The sequence below is a fragment of the Colletotrichum siamense genome, assembly GCF_013390195.1.
Source record: "Colletotrichum siamense strain Cg363 chromosome Unknown KSG_Cg363_contig06, whole genome shotgun sequence".
Taxonomy (NCBI): domain Eukaryota; kingdom Fungi; phylum Ascomycota; class Sordariomycetes; order Glomerellales; family Glomerellaceae; genus Colletotrichum; species Colletotrichum siamense.
Genome location: NW_023501019.1, coordinates 3,743,337 through 3,766,417, shown reverse-complemented (window position 1 = coordinate 3,766,417; position 23,081 = coordinate 3,743,337). Strand labels below are relative to the sequence as shown.

The following is a 23,081-nucleotide window of genomic DNA, read 5'->3' as shown; positions in this document are numbered from 1 at the left end:
TGTAGAAAATATTCTTCTGTCTTAGAAATGACGGGGCCCATTATGCTTAGGTAGCGCGACCTTCCTCCCTTTTAAAACTAGTGAGGGCCAAGATCATACATGCAAGTACACTTGCATCTGTCGTAGAAAAAGAGCGAAATTGGCGGGAATGGAGGCATAAGGGCGCTAGGCCCTATCTCGGTTCTCCCCTTTCCCACTCTCAACCGTACGCGGGACTCAAGATGCAGTCGTCCAGCCAAGTCGGTCATCAATGTTGTCCAACAAATGGTTAAAAGCCAAATATATATATATTGCTGGTTATTAGATGTGCATACTCAGCTGCACGGAGCTTTGTGTTGTGCCATCAATGCAGATCGTAAGTCTATATTAGAATCATTGACGCCACATCTGAGTGCCGGGCAGATGGCCCCTGAACAACGATATCTTGCATTTGACACTTGAATGGAGCTAGGTACTGCTACTTTCAAAGCTCATCCCTAACCTACCTGCGAACGGGAGGATCCCCTTAATTACTCACCGAAGCCCGACTTTCAAAGTCACGCATCTAATCATCCCTCAGCCAAGTTACGCCTCCCGCAACGACCTGGTAAATCGCTCCATTCGGCGACATCTGCGTCGGCGCCACATTATTATTATACCGCCCCCCAGCCCCCGCCCGGATCCGCCAGACAACCTCTCCGGTCCAGAAATCGATCGCCGTGAAGTACCACACATACAGCCCCCGGCCCGCGAGCTCTTCGTCCTGCGTGTAGGAGTACACCAGCCCGTTCGCCGTCGACAGGCTCAGCACGCTCGTCGACCGCACGTCCAGCGCCCAGCGCACCGCGCAGCTCCCGTCCGCAGCGACGTCCACGCGCGTGATCCCCGGCGCCAGCGGCGCGAAGTCGTTGAACGCCCCGTTGACGTCCTCCGCCGCGCCGAGGTCCTGCAGCTCCGGCGCGCCGTGGTTGTTGTTCACGAGCACGCTGTACGTCGACCCGTCAAAGTAGCCGACCATGGCGTTCTCGTTCGCGCTGCCGTTGGGCTGGAACAGCGGGACCACGCAGACCAGCGGCGCCTGGCTGTCTGCGAGGCCCTCTGCGCTGGCATCGACTTGGCGGTATATCAGCAGGTTGACTTGCACGTCGGCGTTGTCGGTGATGGCGACGTATCTGTCTCCGATGAGGGCCGGTGTCGACCCAGAGCCTTGCGAGAAGCCGCCGGGCTTGGGAGCGCTGCCCGCGTCATAGGTCGTATTCCACAGAGCTGTGATGTGCCCGTCGATTGCGTCCGCGCGGAAGGCGAACATGTGGCCGACGGTGCTTCGTGCGGTGTCGGACGCGAGAGGTCCGGTGTTGAGGTAGACTGTTCTTCCGCTTACGGCGATCGAGTTTTCGATTCGTTGGCCGTCGATGGCGATGGTGTGGACTGTTCCGTTGGGGGTGATGTACCCGAGACGTGAGGCATCTTCGGCGGTGCCGGTGGTCATGAGAGCGACTGATGTGAACCATATGTTCTCATCCTCGTCGAGATAGCTGCTCACGACACCATGACCTTGAGGGATGACGGCAGTGAGGTCAATGTCTCGGACCTGGTTGAACGTCGTGGAGTTTGTCCCATCAACACGCTCGACTTGGAAAATGTGCCTTTCCATCGTCGGCAGAATGACTGTGTCTCCGGAAACTGCGGCGTACGGGGACAGCAGGGTCTGGCCTTCAGGGGCCCAGGATCCCAGCATGTCCATGGAGTCCGGGTCAAATGCCGCGATGCAGAAATAGGGCTCCGCGGCATCGGTGCAGACGGAGCGCGCCGTGAGGCGGTTGTCGCTGTGCCAGTACTGAGCGGAAATGGCGACAGAACGGCTGGAGACGTTTGGCGATGTGCCGAGGGGGCCGTTCCAGTCGTTGGTTCTGGTGTTGCCGCCGTCCTGGTGGAAGCCAACAACGTTTGGGATGTAACGAGTCTTCTTCGGGAGAGTCTGAGCTTGAGCAGGAGCTCCGATGAAGAACTCGGCGGTGACGTTCTGGCTTTCGAGAACGACTCCGGTGTCTTCCAGTGGTGATGGCGAAGCCTGAAACTGTTAGATGATGCTTCTGTTGTTATTCGCAGCAGGATGTGTGTATCTGGGAGACTTACACACTGGCCGACGACAGAATGGAAAAAAGAAGCCGACGCCAGAAGGGCGATGCCAAATTTGGTAGAGACACTCATCATGAAATTGTGTAACTGTGACTGCGAGCTTGAAGATGAGTGTTTGTGTCGAACAGTTGACACATCCTCAGACCTCTCTTTATAAGTGATTCCTCCAGGCTGCCTGTTAACAGTCATGAGGCCGAGTGACGCCGCTTCCACTCACAAAATGAGGCTTTGAATCCTTGACATCGCTACGCTTGAGCCAATTTCTTGGTGGTTCAATTTCCGCGCCGGCGGCTTTCACGCGGGAAAAGCTCAGCCACACAGCACATCAGGGCAAACGTTCCTCGCATTCGTATTTGAAGTGTCTTGGAGCTCGTTTATCTTCGTTCAAATCCGCAGTTTGAACGAAGCTTTACCAGATGTCCAGTTTCCTGCTATAGGTTGTCGTGAGTTGTTCGTTCGAACGGCTTTACAACCCGTCCCCGAAACGGGTTATTCGAAGATGCCGTCAACCCGAGCACTAACTGTTTGCTACAAGACATGGCCGAATTGTTAGTATTGATCGACGTGCGGAGTGGAGGCTTGGGGCATTGGAAGCTTTCCCCGAGAAGTCCGTTACGTTGTGGACCCCCAGTCAGTCGGTTCTGCAGGTTGTGGACATCAACGTAAATGATGTTAAGCTGGTAAAAGATGAAAGTTGCGAGACCATCAAACGTCGTCAGAACAATGTAAGGAAAGGCTCTTTCTCGTCAAGATTTGCTATTCCAGCCTTCGATTCGACATCCTGAGCAGAAGTACGCGTTTGTAATTCCCAAGCCACAAGTGGGACGGTCTAGAGTGTCAGCCCTCTATGATTCCTTCAACGGATATGCCAAAAGACTTTTCTAACATGCGCAGTCCCCCCTTCTCACGCTGGTTACAATATACCAAGCGTTGCGCTTACACGAGAATCAACATCAACACCCTCCCTCCTCCCTCTCTCCAACCAACCCCCTCAAAAACTCAACAACAACCGCATACGCCTCCTCCCTCGCCCTCGCCTCCTCATCCCCCTCCATCTTATCAAACCCGTGCCCAACCCCCTCACACCTCTTCACAACAACCCTCCTCCCTCCCCCTCCAATCCCCGCCGCAAACCTCTCCCCCTCAGCCGCAAGCCGGTCTCTCTCCGCCGTGATAACAACCACATCCCGCGGAAACGCCCCCTCCCCCGCCATGCCCACACTAACCCTCGCGTCCCCGGCCTCCGCCTCCCCGCCGCTCAAATACGCCTCCCGAAACATCCCCATCACCGCCCTCCGCACCGCCGGCATATCCTCCACCCTCCCGTCAAGCATCCTCTTCTCCGCCGGATGCGTGCGCATCTCCGTCGGCGGGTAGAACGCCACCACGCCCCTCACCTTGTCACCCCCTTCTGTTCCTACCGCTGCCGCCACCGCCAGCGCCAGATTGCCCCCCGAGCTGAAGCCGCACAACACCACCCTGCCCACATCATACGCCCCCCTCCGCGAAACCACATGCGCCACCACGTCCTGCGCATCCTCCACCGCGGCGGGGAACGGCTCCTCCGGCGCCAGCGCGTAGCTCGCGTCGAGCACCGTGAACGGCGTGTGCCGCGCGACGTGCCGGCAGAAGGCCTCGTCGGCGCCGTGCGCGTCGAAGACGAAGGCGCCGCCGTTCCAGTTGATCAGCACCGGTGTGGGCGTGCTTGCGTTATCAGGGCGGTCTTTGCAACAACAACACATGTCAGTCCTCGTCCATCTCTGGGGAAGGGACGCACGCAAACAAAATACTCACAAACATGGACCCTAATCACCCTCTTCCCATCTCTCCCCGTGATCGCAAAGACCTCATCAGGCTGCTTCGGCGCCGGCTTCTCCCCGTCAAAGTAACGCAGCGCCGAGATGACGGCTTTGAGGCGGATGTACGCTAGGTGAGAGTGCGCCATCCTTCTTCACTTGCCGTTCCAAAAGAATGAATGACAACGATGGGAGTGGAAGACCAGACCGACGCGCCAAGCCTGCGTATTTATAACCATCTCGTTTGACTGAAGCTGAGCAGTCCTCCAAGTCTTGAACAGGAAGGTCGTGTGTTTTGTTGGTGGCGCAGCTGGAAGATTGTCGTTGGTGAGGTGGCCGCACCCCTGCAGTTGGGGATGCCGAGATCCGGCAGGACTTGGACTGCCACCCGTAGGACTTTGTCCTAGAAAACTTCCAGGCTGCGCACCGAAGCACCCGGCATTAGTTGCAGCTCCAAAGTTGCGGCCAGGGGCTTCAATGATTCACGCGTGCTTGCAACAAGGCTGTGTCAAATGGAGAAAGTCTTGCAATGATTTGGGCAAAGGTTCGTGTGCATAATGATGTTACACGCCCATCTCTGGGTCTTCTAAGTCTGTCTATATCTATGACAATAAATCCTGTTTCTCAGGTGCTCGCCGCCTCCTGTTAATGCATACGAGCGCTCAAAAGTCGTTACCTGTGCCTTTCCGTAGCCTGTTCATGCCCGTTGCGCCAATGCCTGATCTGAACAAAAGAAACACTCGTTATGAAAAGTCCCCCCAACACCCATTACCCAAACCAATACTCGCTTTTCTGTTTCCTGTTCTGGCCCTCAATACTCCCACGCAATGTTTCCAAATCTCCCCCACCCACTACAATAAAAAATGCCGCAAGACGATGAAGTGCTTCGACAATGTGGATCTTTGTCGATATGAACATCGCTTGCTGGGCTTCAAACAGCCATTGCCACAGTCCTTCTCGATCTTATACTGTGTATTCAGGGAAAGGATCCTCCTCCTCCTCCTCTTCTTCTTGGAAGAGGAAAACATTCCCGAACTCGTCCACGTCCAGAACCTCGTCAGGGTCTGTTGCCCTTAGCTTCTCCTCCAAACTGAGCGGAGGTTCCCTCTAGAAACTGAGCAGACCGCTGCGTCGCTTGCCGAGGGGATAGACCATGAGAGCGCTCAGGAATAGTCCCACGGTGATACCAATGGCGACTTGAATAACACTGAGCAGGACGTCGAATGCAGAGTTGTTGATGTTGGACGCGTCGACCGTGGTGCCGTTATTATTCGTGATCTGATCCGCTGACGTCACTCCTGCAAGAAGGGATCCACCAGCAGCAAGACCACTGGGCACTTGCACGAAAATTGCGGGCAACATAGCCGCTGCAGCCAAGCCATATCCAATGGTGCGCGTCCGCTTGGCAGGTTCTCCTCCTTCCGTGGGCTTCTCTGGGTCCGCAAACGTAGTGGAAGTTGGCGTTGTCGGGGCCGACTCATCGGGGGTGTGGATACCGTTGTTGTGGCCCGACATCTGGTACTCGTTGTGGCGACGGCTGCTGCTAACGAAGCGAGGCTTGATACGCACGTCGAACCAATCGAGGAAGTCAAGCCACTTGTTGTGGGCGTGGCGACCGAGGCGAGAGTAGAGATTGGCGAGTAAGCCGACCGTCAGGGCGCCCAGCATGTTGGAAATCTGGGCATTGCCCACGAAGAAGTCCGACGAATAGTTGTTGACGAGGAATCCGGCGAGGGAGATGGCGATCATGACAGGCATCTGCTTCCACTTCGCGCCGTTGATGATGCAGAGACACAATGTGAATGCCGGAACGAACAGAAGATACCATTGTCTGTTAAGGGGATTTTCGCACGTCGTTCGGGATTCGGCGTGTCTGTCAATCATGCCGTAGAGTGCTGTTCCTATGGTGGTACCGTAGCCGAGAAAGAGTGTGTAAATCATGGCGTATACCATTCGAACACTACCAGCGACGAGGTTGTGGCTCTGGAGCTCCAGAGAACTGCACAGCACCATGTAACCTGGCAAAATCAGGGCAATGGAGCTTTGAGCTAGAGCCGAGAAGCAAAAGATTGAACCGTTGTTGATAGAGCCGAAAGCGCGGGCCAAGAAAGACGTCAAGATGGAAGCGGTGATCTCGAATACGTTGGCGTACAGTTCGTTGCTAGGTGCCATGTACAGCTGCATATATCCCACCAGAACGCCCAGAACCCAGGCGATGGGAAGGTCAATGAACCGGCCAGAGAAAGCGAAAGGGGCCACACAAGCGCTCGCGAAACCGAATGTCAGTACGCGGACCCATCTCGGGTACTTGGAGTTGCGACCTATAATCGCATCCAGCCTGACTGTTGCCTCGTCGGCACTAATGAGGTCGTGGACAACGAGCTTGTAGACGTGGTGCGTGTCGCGAAGCTTGCCGAGATCGACACCGTGGGCAGAGCGCACAATCTTGACCTCCGTGGTGTGCGTAGCACTGTCGTCGAAGCTGATGATCATGCAGCCAGGGATGTACAAGAACTGGCCCTCGATCTCGAGAACGCGGGCCGACATCTTCATGTACTCTTCCAAACGATGAGTCGGGGCACCGTACATCATCAAAGCCCTGCACAACTTAACCAGATACTTATGCCGGGAGAGGATCTGGGCAATGTGCTTGGTGATCCTGATCTTATCGTCAGATCTGCTCTTAGGCGAAGACGCGCCCCAGCCGGACTTCTTCTTCTTAGGCTTAGGTGCGTCCTGCTTGATCTTCTCGGTGAAGCCAGCTGAGAAGGCACTTGAGCCAGGACCCATCATGGCAGACGACGACTTAAGCAGCTCCGTGAGGGCCATGGACGACCTAGATCCTTGCTGCTTGTGGTAGCTGAAGAGGCCGCTGCTTGGTCGAGACGGGCGTGGGGACCCGGGAGCCGAGGGCGGCGCGGAGGGCGGTGCGGAGGTCGGGGCAGATGGCGGCTTGGATCCGGGGGGCGAGTGGTTCGGAGTTGTGCCTCCGGGGGTGTTGAGGCCGCTGCTGCCACCGCTGCCATTCTCGTTGTAGAGCTTGAGCAGCGATGACAAGATTCCGCCATGGTACTGCTTGGGCGGAGGAACGTAGTCATGAGCATATGACTGTTCGTTGGTGGGCGTTGCTGTTCCAGAGCGAGCACCAGCCGGAGGTGCATACTTCAAGTAATCGTTGGGCTGGCCTCTTCCTCTCTTCTGGCGTTGAGTGTGTGACCTGACGAGGTTCTCCGCAGCCAGGTGGGAATTCTTCCTGGGACGGTTGCGTACTGCGCGGCGCGAGTTGTTGGGCGCCTGTACTCCAGTGCTCAGGCCTCCAACGCGATCGAGGTCTTCATCGGTCTCGTCACTGAAGGGGTTGTTGGCCATGTCGAGAGAGTTCCTGCGCGAGGGCGGGGACGAGTAGTTCTCGACACTGACGGCCAATCTGTCGGCACGTTGACGGGCCTCGAGCCCGGAGCGTTGCTGACGCTCGCCGGCACTGCGCTCGGCGGCGTCGGCCTTTTCCCGCTCCTCCGGGGCATCGTAGCTGGTGTTACGGCGCAATACTGGCCGGGGGCGGCGGAGGGTATCTGAGGGGCCGGCCTCCTCCTGACCTTCTGAGATGAGGACCTGGGTCAGAGCACGGCGCAGCTCGCCGGCGTCCGGAGCGCCCTCGGGCACATCTCGTCGGGGAGTAGCAAACGGATTGGTGTCGGGGCCCTCTGGAGACATGTTCTGCGAGAAATAGTCGTCGCCAACTACGATACTGGGCGGTCTGTCGTCGCCGTGAAAGCCAACACGCTTCTTCTCCTTCTTGGCCGAGGGGACGTTTGCTTGTTGAGGATTCAGCAACGGCGGCGTATGGAGCTTATCTTGCTGCTGGTTTTGAGCTTGTTGCGGTGGTGAAGGGTCGGCGAAGGGAGAAGCGGCGGGTTGGGGAGACAGGTTGGAGCTGCTGGAGCTCGATTGCCCGGGGTCTTGATTCGCCGCGGGCGCCGACATGGTGCCGAAAATAGAAAGGGATCGGCGCCGGCGTGGCCGTTGGGATGCTGTTGTGGTCTGATTCGATTAAGATTTCCGTGGACAAGAGTACGAATGCACAACGCAAGATAAATTGAGGTTGCTGCGGATGCGGGTAATAACAAAGCTAGCGGGTGGGTTGATGCCGTTTGGACAGACGGGAAGTCGGACTCGGTTCGTTCGGTGTGGTGTAATTGGTCTCGGTCGGGGTCGGTGTGTACCTGAAAAGAGGTGCGTGTAGGTCCAGTGCTTGCTTGTACGTGCTTGCGGGTAGAAGGTACGGCGGTCGTTCGTTCAGTGGACTTCGCGGCGGTAGCGGTTACGTGCAGCAGGAGTGATCATCGTGTGAAGGGAAAGAGAAATGGGATCGTGGGTGGTGGGAGGAGGATGTAGGTAGAGGTAGTTCGTGGGCAGGAGGCAAGGTAGATAGAGGTAGAGGGAGAGAGAGAGAGGGGATGAGGGGGTGATCAATGGAGACAGGACGGAGAAGCTGAGAAACAGACAGGCGGAAGGGGCGGAGAGATGGGACGTAATGAATGGCAAAAAGAAGAGGGAAGGGACGGGGAAGAAGCTAGACGATGGAGCAAGCAAGCAAGCTGGTGCAAATGCTCCAGCTCCAGCTCCAGTCGAGAATCACACAGACAACGGAGGGCCCAAGGCAAGATCCACGGGGACTGCTTGGTGTTTCTCGTCCCGAGTGAGTGCGTCGTCAAGGTGTGTGTCTATGTACCTGAGCTACATGGATGGATACTCTGTACAATTTTGGTACAGACTTGGCGAGGTTGGACGGCATTCTTCTTATCACGCAAGAATCCGCATGGCTCCTGGTCGGGACCAGCTCAGTGCTGAAGCGTGTTCGATGAGCGACCTCGACCTCGACCATGGGCCCTAGGTAGGGTAGCGGACGACTCCATCACGTCTTGCGGTGCCTAGTGGTGGTGATGATGGTGGTGGACTCCGTCGAAAAACTCCATCGCCCACGCCCCCATGTCGACCACCCACGCCATTGCCCTGTCGCGCAAGGTCTCGTCCTGTTGTCGGCCTGCCTTGTCCGTCATGGGCGTGGCCAAGGAGGGGCGGGAGGGGAGACGGGCTTGGGTGACTAGGAGCGGCTGGCGGGTCCCAGAGGTCAGGAATCACAAAGTGTGAGGAAGAAAGGCGAAGGCAAGAGTGAAAAAAACACGAGGGTCCACAGCAGTCGTCAGAGAGAAGTGGAGCGGGTGAGCAAGTCGACGATGGTGGTTGAACTTTGCTGTGTGTGTGTGTGTGGTTAACTGTGGTGTGTATCTGGTATGGATGTCCATTTGTGTGTGCAGTGTGCATTGTTTGTGGCAGGAACAGATATTGAATAAAGATACTTAGGTACTTCGGTACATCGGCAGGTACGTACTTTTGCTGATTAAACAGGAACAAGAGGCAATGACTGGACTGGACTGGACATGAGGCAAGACCGACCTGATGGAGGGAGGCAAGTGCTGGTGTAGAAGGTTTTCCCTTGCCGCTAGAAGGAGGAAACAGTGGAACCAGCCGCAGAAACCCCTATCGACCGACGCCTATCACGTTGGGAGACGCCGTCAAACAGTGGACGGCTTGATTCACGGCGGTTTCCCTTGGCCTGGCAGTAGCCTGTAGCCTGTGAGAGCGCTGAAGTGGTTGCTGTCACGGCGAACGGTGCCCCTGCATCGACCAACTCTTCTCCGATGTACGTACCTTTCTTCCGAAGTACGTACCTCTGTCCCTGTCTCAGCGCCTTCACAAGTTCACAGTTCTTTCCAATAGACACCCCTCCTCCTCTTCTTCCCACCAACATGCCATGCAATGCCATGCCGCCATGCCGCCATCACCCATCACCCATCCCGACTCCCGTCTGCCAAACTCACGCACAGCACATTGGATTGATTGTCCACGGGCACTCACTCACCGTGACGGTTGACCTCCATGCCATCAGAACACCCTGCGCTGAGCCAAGCAGTAGCTCTGCTGAGCTGTCCGCGCTACGGTGCCCATCATTGCCATTTCTTGCCTGCGCTGCAGACCGTCACCCGCTACTCGCGCTGCCGTCTCGGCGTACACGTGCCTCGACCAAGACATGCGGTGGAATTCCATGTCGTGCGTTATCGCCCGTATCGAAGGTCGGTCTGCTGTTGGTGTTGGCGTTGTAGTCTGCCCTCACCTGAGGTGAACTAGCCCGACCTTCAGGCCACAGTACACAGAAGAGATGAGTAGGACGAAACAATACGAGACCGAGACCAAGAGAGATCGTGGCCTGAGCTGACACTGCCAATCGCCGATACATCCAAGGTGAGGTGAACAAATCAATTACCCATTATTCTGACCTCAAGATAGCTCACCCAAGGTCCATCCGCAATGCGACACGAAGGGTTCCCCGACGACACAGCCGTCCGAGGCCCCGAGCTGAGAGCTCTCGCCTCTGTAGTATGTATGCGCTCTTGAAGAAACCGCCGACCGGTAGCCAATGGCCGGCCCAAACACCATTACAAACATTCTTCGCCGCAACAGCAAGAAAAACTCGTCAAACCGCGCCCAGAGCTCCCTCCCACTTATTCCTAAACTACGGTAGCCCTGTCGGCGCAACAGAAAACTCTACCAAAGAGCCAAGCCAAATCCAAGCCAGTCCGTCCCAACTCTTCCAGACTCCCATGTTCGCGGTCGGTGTCCGTGGTTCCCTCAACAAACCGACCGCGCCGGCGGGATCTATCTGGCTGCGCTATCCTACGCCGTTCACAGTGGCTCCCGCTGCTAGCTCAACCCGTCACCGGCGGAAAGGGGGTGTGGTGTGTGGATGGCACGCTCTTTTGAGGCTAAAGCCGCACAAGAGAGGGTGTGAAGCACCCGGTCGGCGGCTGCCCTACCTCAGATAGCAGATATTGACTGATACACTAGATGCCATCTCGCATGCGAATCGCTGTCCCGTAGGGCCGATTCAGATAACGACATGTTCGCCATCCGCCCCTTGGCTCATTCCTGTCGACAATTTTTCGCTGCATTTCTTCTCTTCGGTGTCCCCTGAGTTTTTCACTCTTTACGCCACTCACGCATGAGGCTCAGTCATGGCCTTTTTGATCCTAATCACACATAATCGGCCATCGAAATTGACAGCCATGTGTCATAGTATCATCCCGCCCGTCCCGTCTCAATCACCTCAGCGCACATCAGAACACCGCTGCAGAATTCAGTCCCTCGCTCACAAAACAAACCCCTCCAAATTGTCGTCTTCGCATGACTTTGGCCAGCCAAGCTGCCAATCGCATGCCCATCCCCTGCTAGCTTCAGGGCCCTTCAACCTCTCAATCAGGGCAGTCCCCTGGCCCATTCCTCCCCCTGCCAAATCCAAGGGCCCAGGGGGAGGGGGGGTGCCCTGGTGGCGCAGCCGATCTGAGTCTCCCGGGCCCAACATCCGAACAACGGAACCTGGCGAGAGGGACCGCTGAAGCCTGCCCATTCCCTCCTTACACACCCATTCTTCTCTCGCTCGCGCGTCTGAACCGCTGCTCCTGGTCGGGTCCCGAACCACCGGTGCGGCGGTAGCGAACAAGACAGCACAAATCTTGCCTTGCCTTGCTTCCCGCCTGCGACCTGCAACCTGCTGCGGCGGCGGGCGCGGCGCGATGGCGCTGCGAGACATGACGTAGCACCGCCCACCCGTCTGTCCAGACACCCGCCAACCTGTTTTCACTTTCACCAGTCGCTGTATCTGCGTCAGCGTCAACGCCCGAATCGAGCGTTTCGCGTAATCGGCTGCGACAGCGAAACACCGCCGTTCGGTTCTTCGGAGGCACTAAGCAATCGAGGCTCTGCACGACGTGTCTCACTGGACAACGACGTCGACGACGACACCGCTACAAACATGCTCAACGACGTAACACGACCCCCACTATCACATGAACGGGCGCGCTGTCAGAAACCAGGGAAATGGTGATCCGACATTGAGTTCACTCTCTTGATGAAAATCACATTCGCTGCTTGGCTACACTACGACCCCCCACCGTCTCTCCCTACCGGAAAGACACCCGGGAACCTACCGCCGCGTGTCATCCCGCCGTCCCTGATACGATCTTGACCGGACCACATTTCCATCATACATACTACGCAGTAACTTCACCTAAGAGAAGGAAACGCGTAACGCCCGTATTCATCGTCCACGATGTTTCTATCCTGAGCGAGGCAGTGAACAACAGCGTCTTGTTCATCCCTATCCCCCCTATCCAAACATTGAGCTACCCGCTGGCACCCGTCCATGCGCCCGCCGGTCGGTGCGGTGCGGTGCACGCTGCGGCCGTGTCGGGGCCATCAATCAATGCCGCCACCAACGTCCTAAATTGCGCCCAATCTCATCCAAACGCCAATCATCAAAGTTCCGTCGCCCTTCCCGTGCCGCCCGGGACACCGGAGCCGGACTCTTTTCTTTGAGAGTAGCTAGAGATTCTAACCAACCATTGACCTCAAACCCGTCACGGTTCTAACGGACTCATCTCGCACAAGCCCCCCAGGGATGTCCCCTCTCCTCAACCTCTTCCCAAAACAGTTTCGAACTACTCGCCGGTCTCAAAAAAGGACAGTTCTAGAACGCTAGTTTTCCTGAGCCTCAACTGTTAAAGTGGTTCCCCTCATCGCGGTCTCCATCGTCTCCAAAAGTTTCTCCAAAACTCCGCGACCGCAGCCCGAGAAAGCTGATACAAAAAACCACCAACCCGGAGATACCAGTAAGATCCTTTACCCGCGTACCCGTGCCCAAGAGCGAAAGAGAGAAATCCACCGAGGAGTGGATTTATCGACCGTTCCAGCTGGATGTCTCGCTCATCCGTGTGATGGACAAAAAAATATCACATCCTCCGGCGGCCGTGCCCCTCGTCCTCCCTTCAACCCCTCCCTCACCCCTCGGGTTGCCTAATTGGGAAATCCCGAGTCTCAAACTCCATAATTTCTCCCTCTCACATCCATCTTTCAGGTCACGATAGACGCGGGAACGCGCAGCCTCCACCATCACAATGGAGATTCACCACTTTCTAGGCTTTCTAGCCCACCACTTTTTCGCCCCCGGGGCCCCAATTCCCATCCAGCCTTCTCTTTCTTCCTCCCCCTCTCCGCTTCGCTGAAGTGTCAAAACATCCATTAAGCTGCATTCGGTACGGAGAGCCGAAGAGGATGCATATCTGCGGTTGCAAGAGCCCTCACCACACAGGAAGGGGGTCCATCTCTCGCTCTCAAGTGTGAAGAGGTGACACCACAAACGGATCCCAGAGGGCTTCCAACTGCCTCTTTCTCACATCGCAATTTGGGGAGGTGGGAAAACACTGAGATGACTCTTCTGCCTGTCCTCATGATCGTGAAGTTTTTCAAATTCGGACAAGAATGGGATCCATCCAATATCAAAATTTCATACCGGCCATCCCGCCCCCAAGGACTCGCTGCGCTCGTTCCCGCTCGCGCACTCCACCACGTTCAGCCAAAGGAGAAGTGAACCACACACTCTCGCACACCCTTTATTTTTTTGAGATAAACCCTGCGCAGCTGCCAATCTCAGCCCGGTCGTGATGTGCGCATGGGATGCCCAAACTTTCGACAGGGGTGGTTTGAGGACATGGAAGGGGTGGGTTAAAGCAAAAGAGCCGGGGCCTGCGACTTTTCCTTTTTTTTCCTTCTGTTCGGCCAAATTCTCACATGCCACTGTCATCGCAACATGTAAGAGAGCCACGAAACAGATAATGGCAAAACAGAGGTCAAGGAGGGTCCGCACAAAACCCGAATTCCAAAAATCTTTGGCAAGAAAACAAATAGCCAAAAATAAAACAACGAGACTGTTTTGCGCATCCAATCGTCCAAAACATCCCTAATCCCATACCGACCACAGTCCGTCGAAACAACGTCGGTATCGGGGCCACACTGCGGTTTTCTCTTCCCGTGCCGGGGGGCCGCAGAAGCTTCCCACGGAAGTTGCAGCCGGTTCGAAGGACGGTCTAGAATTTCGCGGTCTGATTCACGTCCAATGTTTCTTGTTCATCCGTCACGCTTTATTTTTTCTGCCCGACGTCTCGGGTTGGGATGGAGGGGGGCAGAACAAGCTTCATGCATGACGCGCGCGCGGGAACATGATCGGGACGGACGGATACCTATCTTTTCTACCTTCTTTTTTCGTGAGATGCCAGATCAAACGCGACGGAGATGTGTTGCGCGGCCTGGTTTAAGCTTTTTCCTGGCGCATTCGATGGCATGTCATTTCCATCAAGCCTGCGAGTTGTGAAACGGGAAGGTGAGGCGGTTTGTTCATGACGCATGCTGAGAGGTGCGAGATGTTACTAGCTAGCCGGAAGAATGTTTTGCTTGTCGTTCTAAACGGACCTTTTCTATCAAGAATACTGACTCGGCTCCTTTCTGACTTGGTCTCTCGCGTTTTTGGGGACACCTGACGGCGCGCCTTCGATGCAGCGTTTATCAGCGCAATGGAACATACCTTATTCATGTTCGCATGTGAAAAATAAAATCAAGATCAAACGCCTCCAACGCGCGTCGAGTTCGCATTGCGCATTCGCGACCTAGCGTTTGATCAATGCCTACAACCTCAAGCCAATATCATCACCCGTTTTGCCCGCTTGATACCTGATATCAGGCAAGCCGGTGCATGCAACAGCAGAATCTGAACAATCAAGTCCAGATCCAGGGAGAGAGGCTCACAAAAGTGTAGGTAGGTAGTGCACAGCTGCAAGCGCAAGGGTCCGGCGGTTATGCTTGTCCGTCATGACACGTGGGCGGGCTCAATCTGCCACCCCCTACCCTACCATGCCCTGGCCTCACCCCTAAATGCCCCCTCGGGCGATGGGACTTTGGGACCCCCACGCGGCCGGCCGCGGGATGTTGGCCGTGATGCCGGCGTGGTTTTGGGTGGCGGCTCCACTGGGATTGATATCCAGAAACATTTTTTTCCAAGATTTCTTTTCTCTTCGAGTTCGGGCTTGGAGGCAAGGGGAGTAGGTATGTGTGTGTGTGCCATGGCATCGTGAACTCTTATTCCATAGCGCTCCGTCGTAGAGAGCGGTTGCTGGGCTGCGGGCGAAGGGCTGCGGGCGAGGGGCTGTGTCATGGCAGGTTCCTCTCTCATTTCTTTTGAATTTGTGCCCTGTTGAAAACCCCTTAGTCGCCGCTGGGCATGTTCTTGTCGGGCATACCGGTCAGTGTGGTGTATTATCACGGGCGGTGTGCGCGTCCTGAGAATCGGACAGAGATGAAGCCATCGTGAGAATTCTCGGGCCCCTCTCCCACTACCCCTACAAAACTCTCTTCGGTGACCGGGGCGGGATGCAGAACGGGATGTGACAGGTCATGTTTCCGGGTCTAGGGGAGACGGAGGGACGTCTTGTAGACGAGCGAAATGTTTGATGAGCGACAGGCAAGAGCCGCAAGGGCAAAAAAGGACACGGACAGCATCCATCGTGACAACGACAGGGCCACTCTTTGGGCTTCAATTTCCCATCGCAGCCCAACCTGACATGGTCCCCTTGCGCAGTCGGTAAGGCTTGGTTCACGATGACTCTTTCTCTTTCGAGCCCCCCGTGGCTGCAGCGGGCAGCAGGTGCTCTTTTTTTTCGACAGGTGCCCAGTGCTGGAACGGGGCCTTTGCTGGCAGGCAGGCGGGTGTGTGATGGGTGATGGGTGCAGTGGATCTGGTCGGGGAATTTCCCTTCATTTCGGCGGCCCCATCGAAGCTTCTCCCGTGTGATCGGCGATGGGTTCTTGGGAAAGGAGGCGTCTGCGGGTATGACATTGCTGTAGTGACTGGGAGAGAGGGTGATATGTTTCTAAATTTGTTTGGGAGGGAGGGAGCTACTATTGATCTGCCTAAAAGTTGGCATCGTGGGCTTGGTTCTTCCCAGATCGAAGATCACGAGTCCGGTTCGGTTGGTGTTGATCCAGATTCTGAGGTGACAATCGGGGAGTGGCTGTGTTCGGTGAGCCGGGAGATCGAGTGTGTGTATGTAACCATGTGATGGCGATGCTCAGTGGAAACGAAAGGAGGACTCGCGACGGCACTGGCACGCGGGGAATCTAAACGATAGAGATGTTCAGGAGAGTTAAGGATGGTGAGGTGATGATAGGCAGCATAGCCCCCTGGACCGTTATCAGTGCTTCTGTGGGAACTGTGCTGCTTCACGTGAACGATGTGTCTAATAACGAAACTTCGCGTATTCTACCTGCATTAACTTAGCTGGTTATTCTGGACTAACAGCGTATTTTGTTATGTTCAGCTGGTGGTGTGGTACTACGCGACGAACGATGACGGATTATACAAGAGCAATATGCAAGCTTGAAAGCTTCGCAACGGCTTTTGAGTGCCGCAACTCGCCAGCACTGGCATTCAACAATGATGACTTACCAAGTCAATTGATGTTGAGTGTGGTATTGCTAGCAAAGTGGGTTGAGATGTTGGTACTGGAGCCTTGAACGCCTGGTCTTTTCGCCTTTTAGTGGAAGGCGATGAGCGACGAGATCATGGTCATCTAGACGGAGACAGTGATAGTATTTCACGCATCACGGATTTGATGGAGGGTCGGAAATCTTCCAGGGCGGGTATCCTAGAGGACGGATTGCATTCAAGTCATAGACGACACTGTATGATCTCGCGCATTTTGCAATTGTAGGTATTTGAACTGCGCAGCACAAAACGACAAACATGTCCGAGGAAGTAATGGTACGAAACAGAGGGAATCTTGGCGATTCCCATGACTTACTCGACCCTAAACTTGGCTTATGTGAATTTGCCTTTCGTTTCGTCGCTAGCATCATCTTCGTAACATACAGGTATCTCTGCCAATTCTTGATTGTGTTTCCTTTATTGCATTGTTCCAAGGTACGATCGAGTTGCAGTGGCGCATAAGGGGCGCGATCTTGGCTTGATAGGCACAACCAAGTTGACGATATTGATTTATCCAACACGCTTCATAGCGTTGGCGTCAGCAAATTCTCGGCACGGGCCGCACCTTGCTTGTTTGCCTTTGGGGTATGGAAGTTTTTCTTCCTTGATAAAATAAGCTTCTTTGCCTACTCTTCGCAAGTTGTGAGACGATGTATTGGCTCCATGAGTTGTCAAGGTTCTCGCATTATAGAATCTCGTCTAAACACTGGTCTGAACTCGACTTGTGGAGTTAGGTTCAGACAGGTACCCAGCAACATATATAGCTAAGGCGAAGAGTCTCGATGCGGGCTCCTCACAATACTCCATTTTCTTTCCTCTACATCAACCAAACCCGCTACTTCCCCCCTCTGATCGATTCGAACAACATCACTGGAATCATGGAGCAACTCGACGACGCTGCAGAGCCAGAGCGTCTGAGCACCGTCGACACCCAGAGCTCGCGACTCATCAGACTTCCCACTGAGATACTGCTGGCAATCGCGAATTTCTTCGAGTGGCACGACAAGTTTCTCTTTTCTCATACCTGCAGACTTGCAAAGAAGGTGATCGACATGGACATTAAGGATTGGGATAATCTTTTCGAATTGAAACACTCTTCAAGGATCATGAGCAAGGCCGCAAGAGTCTTTCTCGCCGGCCTCGCCTGGACCATGCCTCATCATTGGGTTTGCGAGTTTTGCGTGAAGCTTCACCATATCTCTCAAGCCTGCCCAACGTTCGGGTCTCAAGCTATGAAGTCTACGGATGTACCCTCGAAATTGGATACCTTACTGCAACCGGCTGCTTTGACTATACATCATTCACGAATACAGATGGTACTCAAGCTCACAAGAATGAAAAATAACGGGGTTGCTGTCGACTGTCAACTACTCAGCAAGGTGTTGCAGAGCCACACGGTAGCCTCCCGATATGAATGGAAGGATGAACCTCACCGGTGTAATCGAGTGCAAGGGGTGATCGCCCCCAAAGTCATCAGAGGGACGTTCATCCTTTACGCCAGGGTGGAAACGACCAGATGCGCGCCAAGATTAGACCGAACAGGATTATGGCCCGGAGACGTTGACGGATATACATCGTGTAAGCACATGACGTACACGCTTCGGGGATTGGTGTTCCTCTCGTGGGGACGGTCCTCCAACAGTAGCTCGTCGCCACTGGGTTTCCATTATAACTTGATAACTGCTTTTGAAGAGAGGGGAACGCCAGTGAAAGGTTACTGCAAATACTTTCTCCTCGATTATACCCTCGTTGCCACCGCTGACAGTTTCATCGTGGAGTCATGGCAGAGCCTAGGGCGCTATGACCGGCCTCAAGATGCGCTGACGGACGAGCCGCTGGATCTCAAAGACCTGCCGCTGGAAGACCGTCACTGGATGTTGTCTCCAGGAAGAATTATCACGCCACGAATTGGTGTGGCGTTGATGGGCGGCGAGCTTGTGTACCACCAGCCAGGCAGCGTACGGGACGCGTACATGAGTGGGTAGCTACGGAAAGAGACCACCATCAAGAGTTGAGTCTGTTGCGATGGAAACGCAATTATATGAAGGTGTCATAGGTGAGTTTGGTAAAACATGGTTCATTATTAAGGGTCGAGGAGTTATCTGCAATTACTTGCATATGTTAGTTAGCGGTGGGAGGCTTTCCTGCGACTTGTCAGGTAAGATATGCATATCGAGTACGTAGGAGCTTAGCGGTCGAAGTTTGAGAGAAGCAACTATCGAACACCGCATTTGAATAGAGCGTTCCTCTTTCTTGCGCGTGGTGTGAGATCTAAAGGGAGACCTTTGGAGGCCCTTATTGCTTCGCACCCCAATCGTATCGTCGTCGGGGTTGTTATCTGTGAGATAATGACAAAGACACACATACCAACGGCTGTTATCTTTTGTCAACGTGAAGTGATTCATAGGTCGCAATCTGTGAAATAAACTTTCACTACCAGGAACAGGTGTGTCGCTGGAGAGAATCCAAGGGTATTGGGTCGCGCGGTAACGTGACTCTATATCAAATGCTTTGAATAATCTTGGATCGACACTTTTGTCCATTAAGACTTGGGCGAATGAAGGAGGATGAGAGTCAAGTCGATTGAGTCATAGAAAATAACATCGGGCCGAGCTAATGGATCGGATTCTGTAAGGCTGAAATCAGGCTGTCATCTCGGCGTCAGATCTGAAGACTATGAGTCGCACAAGACCTGCGGCCGGAGACGTGAGCTGACGTGTTGATAGGCCAACCAAGTGAGATAATGCCAAAATCACTTTCATTGGTGGAATTGGCCAGAATTTGACTAAGGCACTCGTCCGTTCCTAGTCCGATCGAATATGGATGCATCTCCCTGAGTTGACCTGGGTATTGACACTGAGTGGGCAAGATTGCATCGATGTCCCATTCGCACCATCAATACCCTCGTTGCTCTTTTACCCCGCTTTCTCCCTTGGTAAGTAGGAGAATGCTGACGAGAAGACGAGCTCGCAGGCCGGCACAAGCTTGCCACTTGCGAGGAGGTGTGACTGCCAAACGTGCAAATCAGTACATATTCAATGATCCACTTCACTGTGATTGCCCATACATACTGCGGTCTAATGCATCGTCATTGATTCAACAACTGCCCTACAGCTGCCAAGTCAGAGCCTTGTCCGAATGAGGATAAAACCTCGCACAACAACACTTCTAGCCAAGACAGGCAACCCGGGAATAAATGTCTCAGTTGACACATCCACGTGCATATCACAATAAAGAGTGTCAATTCGTACACATTTTCGCCGCCGCCCAGAGTCCAAGTCCTGTACTCTATTCTTCCATCATCTGCCGTCGATTGTGACTTGTTGGCTGTTTGGGGAAAGGGTCGGACCGGTTGGTTGCATTGCATATCGCTCAACGTCTTTGTGTAACCGGATATAACGCAGTAAGCTGACGAACCGCGGACCGTTGCGGTTGTAATCCGCGTTGTTTGATTGGGTCTGAAGCGTTTCCAGAATATGAAAGGGTGCGAAGGAGCTGCATGTAGTTGCCGGGTTAGGCATATATTGGATGCGTGTGACAACTTTAGTCGTTCTGAACCCCTGATGAAGACGATCGTGGATACGGCTTGCGCATGCACTTAGTGATAGCCCAGCCTCGTGTGGACAACTTTGTGTTGTGCTGCGGTGGTATTCATGTCGATCACTCAAGCGTTACTTGTTCGTTGGACTCGAGCCTCGTCTGCCGAGAAATGGTGCGTTGTTGATCGGTCTTGATTCGTCCAGGAGCATCGGAGAGTTGGCCCCCTTAAGACGGTGAGGGGTTGAATGTTATCGCTGTGCATTCCGCAGGTCGGCCATATAACAGCCCATGGCCCGTGGATGCTCTACTAGTTCTCTTACTTAGAGAAATCAAACCTGCTTGTCTACAACCTGGTGTCTAGCAGTTCACAATGGCCGGGCTTTCATCATTCGCCCTCGGCGTTGGTGCCGTCTTTTTCTTGTTTCTTCTCATCCGCAGAGTCTTGAAATCAGGCAGAAACAGTCCTCATCCGCCTCTGCCCCCGGGTCCCAAGGGCCTCCCCATCGTGGGGAATCTGTTGGACCTGCCCAAGCCTGGAGAGTACGAAGCAAAGCATTGGATCAAACACAAAGACATTTACGGTCCGTCATGTTATCCTTAGTTTATTCATTGGCCGATATCTGACTTGGACCACTTTACACAGGTCCCATAAGCTCAATTACGGTGCTTGGCCAGACAATGGTGATCGTCAATGATGCCAGCATCGCTTTGGACATGTTGGAGAAGCGATCAGTAAAGCATTCGTCGAGACCATTCCTACTGTTCGGCGGCGATATGTGAGGCTGTGCTCTCAAAACTATGGCTGCAGAACGCTAATACAGAGACAGAGTTGGCTGGAAACACGGACTTGGGCTTGTTCCGTACGGCGATACCTTTCGGAAACAGCGCAAGAACATAGCAATGACTATCGGCTCCACCATGGCTGCGGCTCAGTACCAAGATCTACAGGAGGCAGAAGCTGGTCATTTCCTACTGCATATCCTGAACAATCCCGAGGGTCTGTTCGGCCACATCAGGAGGTCAGTTGCTGGTCGGCGTTCGTCCAAGTCTAGAAGAATATGCTGACGAGCCGAAAAGAGAGGCTGCTTCAGTAGTTCTGAAGATGATCTACGGTTACAACGTAGATCAGTTCAAAGATGATCATCTTGTGGAGGCGATTGAAAAGGCGATGAACGAGTTTGGGCAGGCTTCCGTCCCTGGCACCTTTATGGTCGACATTTTCCCTTGGAGTGAGCAAATCGGACATGAAAAGAAGACATCGGGAATTGCTGACAGAGTCTAGTGCGTTATCTTCCGGAATGGTTCCCTGGAACTGGATGGAAGCAGACTGCCAAAGAATGGCGAGAAGATTTGAGAGTCATTGTCGAAAAGCCGTTTGCTTTCACCAAAAGCCAGATGGCCTCGGGACGAGATACCTCGTCAATCACCTGCAACCTGCTTGGTGGGGAGCACGATAGAGCGCCCGAAGACGAGTACATCGCGAAATGGACGGCGGTATCTCTCTACGCGGGGGGAGCCGATACCGTAAGCCCCCAGGTCCATGGCGTGCACAGCACTCAGTTGCCGAATACTGTGTCATTTGCTAACTCGTTGCAGACGGTCTCTACAGTTGCATGCTTCTTCCTTGCCATGTCGCTTTACCCTGAGGTACAGCGAAAAGCTCAAGCCGAGATCGATCAGGTTATTGGACAAGACCGCTTACCCACTTTCTCTGATCGCCCGAATCTGCCATACATCGAGGCTCTTTTGATGGAGCTTCTTCGTTGGCAGCCTGTTGTGCCTATGGCCATTCCTCATATGTCCTCGGAAGAGGACATCATCAACGGTTACTACATACCCAAGGACTCGGTGATCTTGCCGAACATTTGGTAGGTGCCGCTCGCCTATGGACTTCGGCTTGGAATAATAGCAAGATACGAGACTGACGTATGAATCTCTTGCGACAGGTACTTCACTCATGATCCCAAGTTGTACCATTCGCCGATGGAGTTTAAGCCTGAGCGATTCTTGTCCGCTGAGGGCAACACACCGGAGATGGACCCTAACAGATTTGCCTTTGGCTTCGGACGCCGCATCTGTCCTGGCCGTGTCCTCGCCGACAACGCCTTGTTCATCACAATTGTCCAGGCTCTTTCAGCATTGGAGATCAGCAAGGCCGTCATCGATGGCCAGGTCGTCGAGCCAAAGATTAGTCTCCTTGGTGGAATTGTCAGCCATCCGGAGCCTTTTGAGACATCCGTCAAGCCGCGCTCTGCGCATCATGAAGCGCTCATACGGGCGGTTGAGAAGACCTACCCATGGGAGAGGAGCGATCAAGGAATGTTGGAGAAGATGGAGGTTTGAAGGAGTCTACCTTTGCTTTTCTGTTCACACAGTGACCACATGTCTCTTCCATGTCAGATGTCGCATTGCATACGTCAATAAGCACCTCATTTCAAGATCTAGATGCTAGAAACCCGAGAAACAAAAGGCACCCAAGCTTCCGATCCATGGATGAGACATGGTATCGTCATCTCCGTTGTGAACCAATACGGCCAGTCCATAGCACATTCACAGCGTCGGCGATGTGGTCAGCGTCAGGATGGATGTTACCGTTTCATCTTTCGTCTTTGGTGAACGCTCTTTGCCAGAGCGAAACAGCTACCGGCACCGAGCTTTTCGAACGATGGTGGTCATTGAGACTGCAATTCATGATAAGGACTTTGGCTTTCTAAGCACTATGCTCAATGTTTCCCATTGCTAAATTCACACATACTTGCTATCCTGGTGGTGCAGGTCCCTGTGTAATTGAGCTGAGGGGATGCGGATCGGAAATGCAAGATTAGTGTGAGATTCAACTCAATGATGTTCGCGCTACTTGGCGCTCCCCAAACGAACGTTTCTTCTCGCAAGCTGCCTTATCCCAATGAGTTGTAAGTTGTTACAACTCCCAGTCGAAATCTTGCCGCACCCAACCAGGCGGTTGCGGCATCTCCGCTTGAGACATGTTTGCGCGACAGAGAAGTAATGAATGTAGCCGGCTTTCTGAGTGATTGAATTCCTCCTGAAAGTCGAAACATGAAAGTAGGTAGACAATGAAGCTATCCGGATGTGAGGAGACTTTTACGCGTGACCAGAAGTACCTTTAAGGCATATGAAAAAGTGTTTTCCAAACTACTAGACCATGCAAATACAATTCTGATTTCGATATAAACGCG

The 23,081-nt window shown here is 54.0% G+C and overlaps 3 protein-coding genes across 3 annotated transcripts; 1 reads left to right on the top strand and 2 right to left on the bottom strand.

Moving 5' to 3' along the window:
• Positions 1-544: 544 nt before the first annotated feature.
• Positions 545-4,063, bottom strand: aflJ (Versiconal hemiacetal acetate esterase; the record flags this gene model as incomplete). The annotated part of the gene is made up of 3 exons (XM_036641830.1): positions 545-2,050; positions 3,345-3,841; positions 3,913-4,063. 3 exons carry the CDS (start codon positions 4,061-4,063, stop codon positions 545-547), a joined length of 2,154 nt encoding a protein of 717 aa, XP_036492732.1.
• Positions 4,064-4,877: 814 nt separating this feature from the next.
• Positions 4,878-7,898, bottom strand: CGCS363_v009980 (Pheromone-regulated membrane protein 10; the record flags this gene model as incomplete). Its single annotated transcript, XM_036641829.1, has 2 exons — positions 4,878-4,978; positions 5,030-7,898. The coding sequence occupies 2 exons, from the start codon at positions 7,896-7,898 to the stop codon at positions 4,878-4,880; spliced, it is 2,970 nt and encodes a 989-aa protein (XP_036492731.1).
• A 12,356-nt stretch (positions 7,899-20,254) lies between these two features.
• On the top strand, positions 20,255-22,227 carry CGCS363_v009979 (Multifunctional cytochrome P450 monooxygenase; the record flags this gene model as incomplete). The annotated part of the gene is made up of 7 exons (XM_036641828.1): positions 20,255-20,465; positions 20,528-20,660; positions 20,712-20,903; positions 20,962-21,113; positions 21,167-21,408; positions 21,481-21,752; positions 21,831-22,227. 7 exons carry the CDS (start codon positions 20,255-20,257, stop codon positions 22,225-22,227), a joined length of 1,599 nt encoding a protein of 532 aa, XP_036493697.1.
• Between the last annotated feature and the right edge of the window lie 854 nt (positions 22,228-23,081).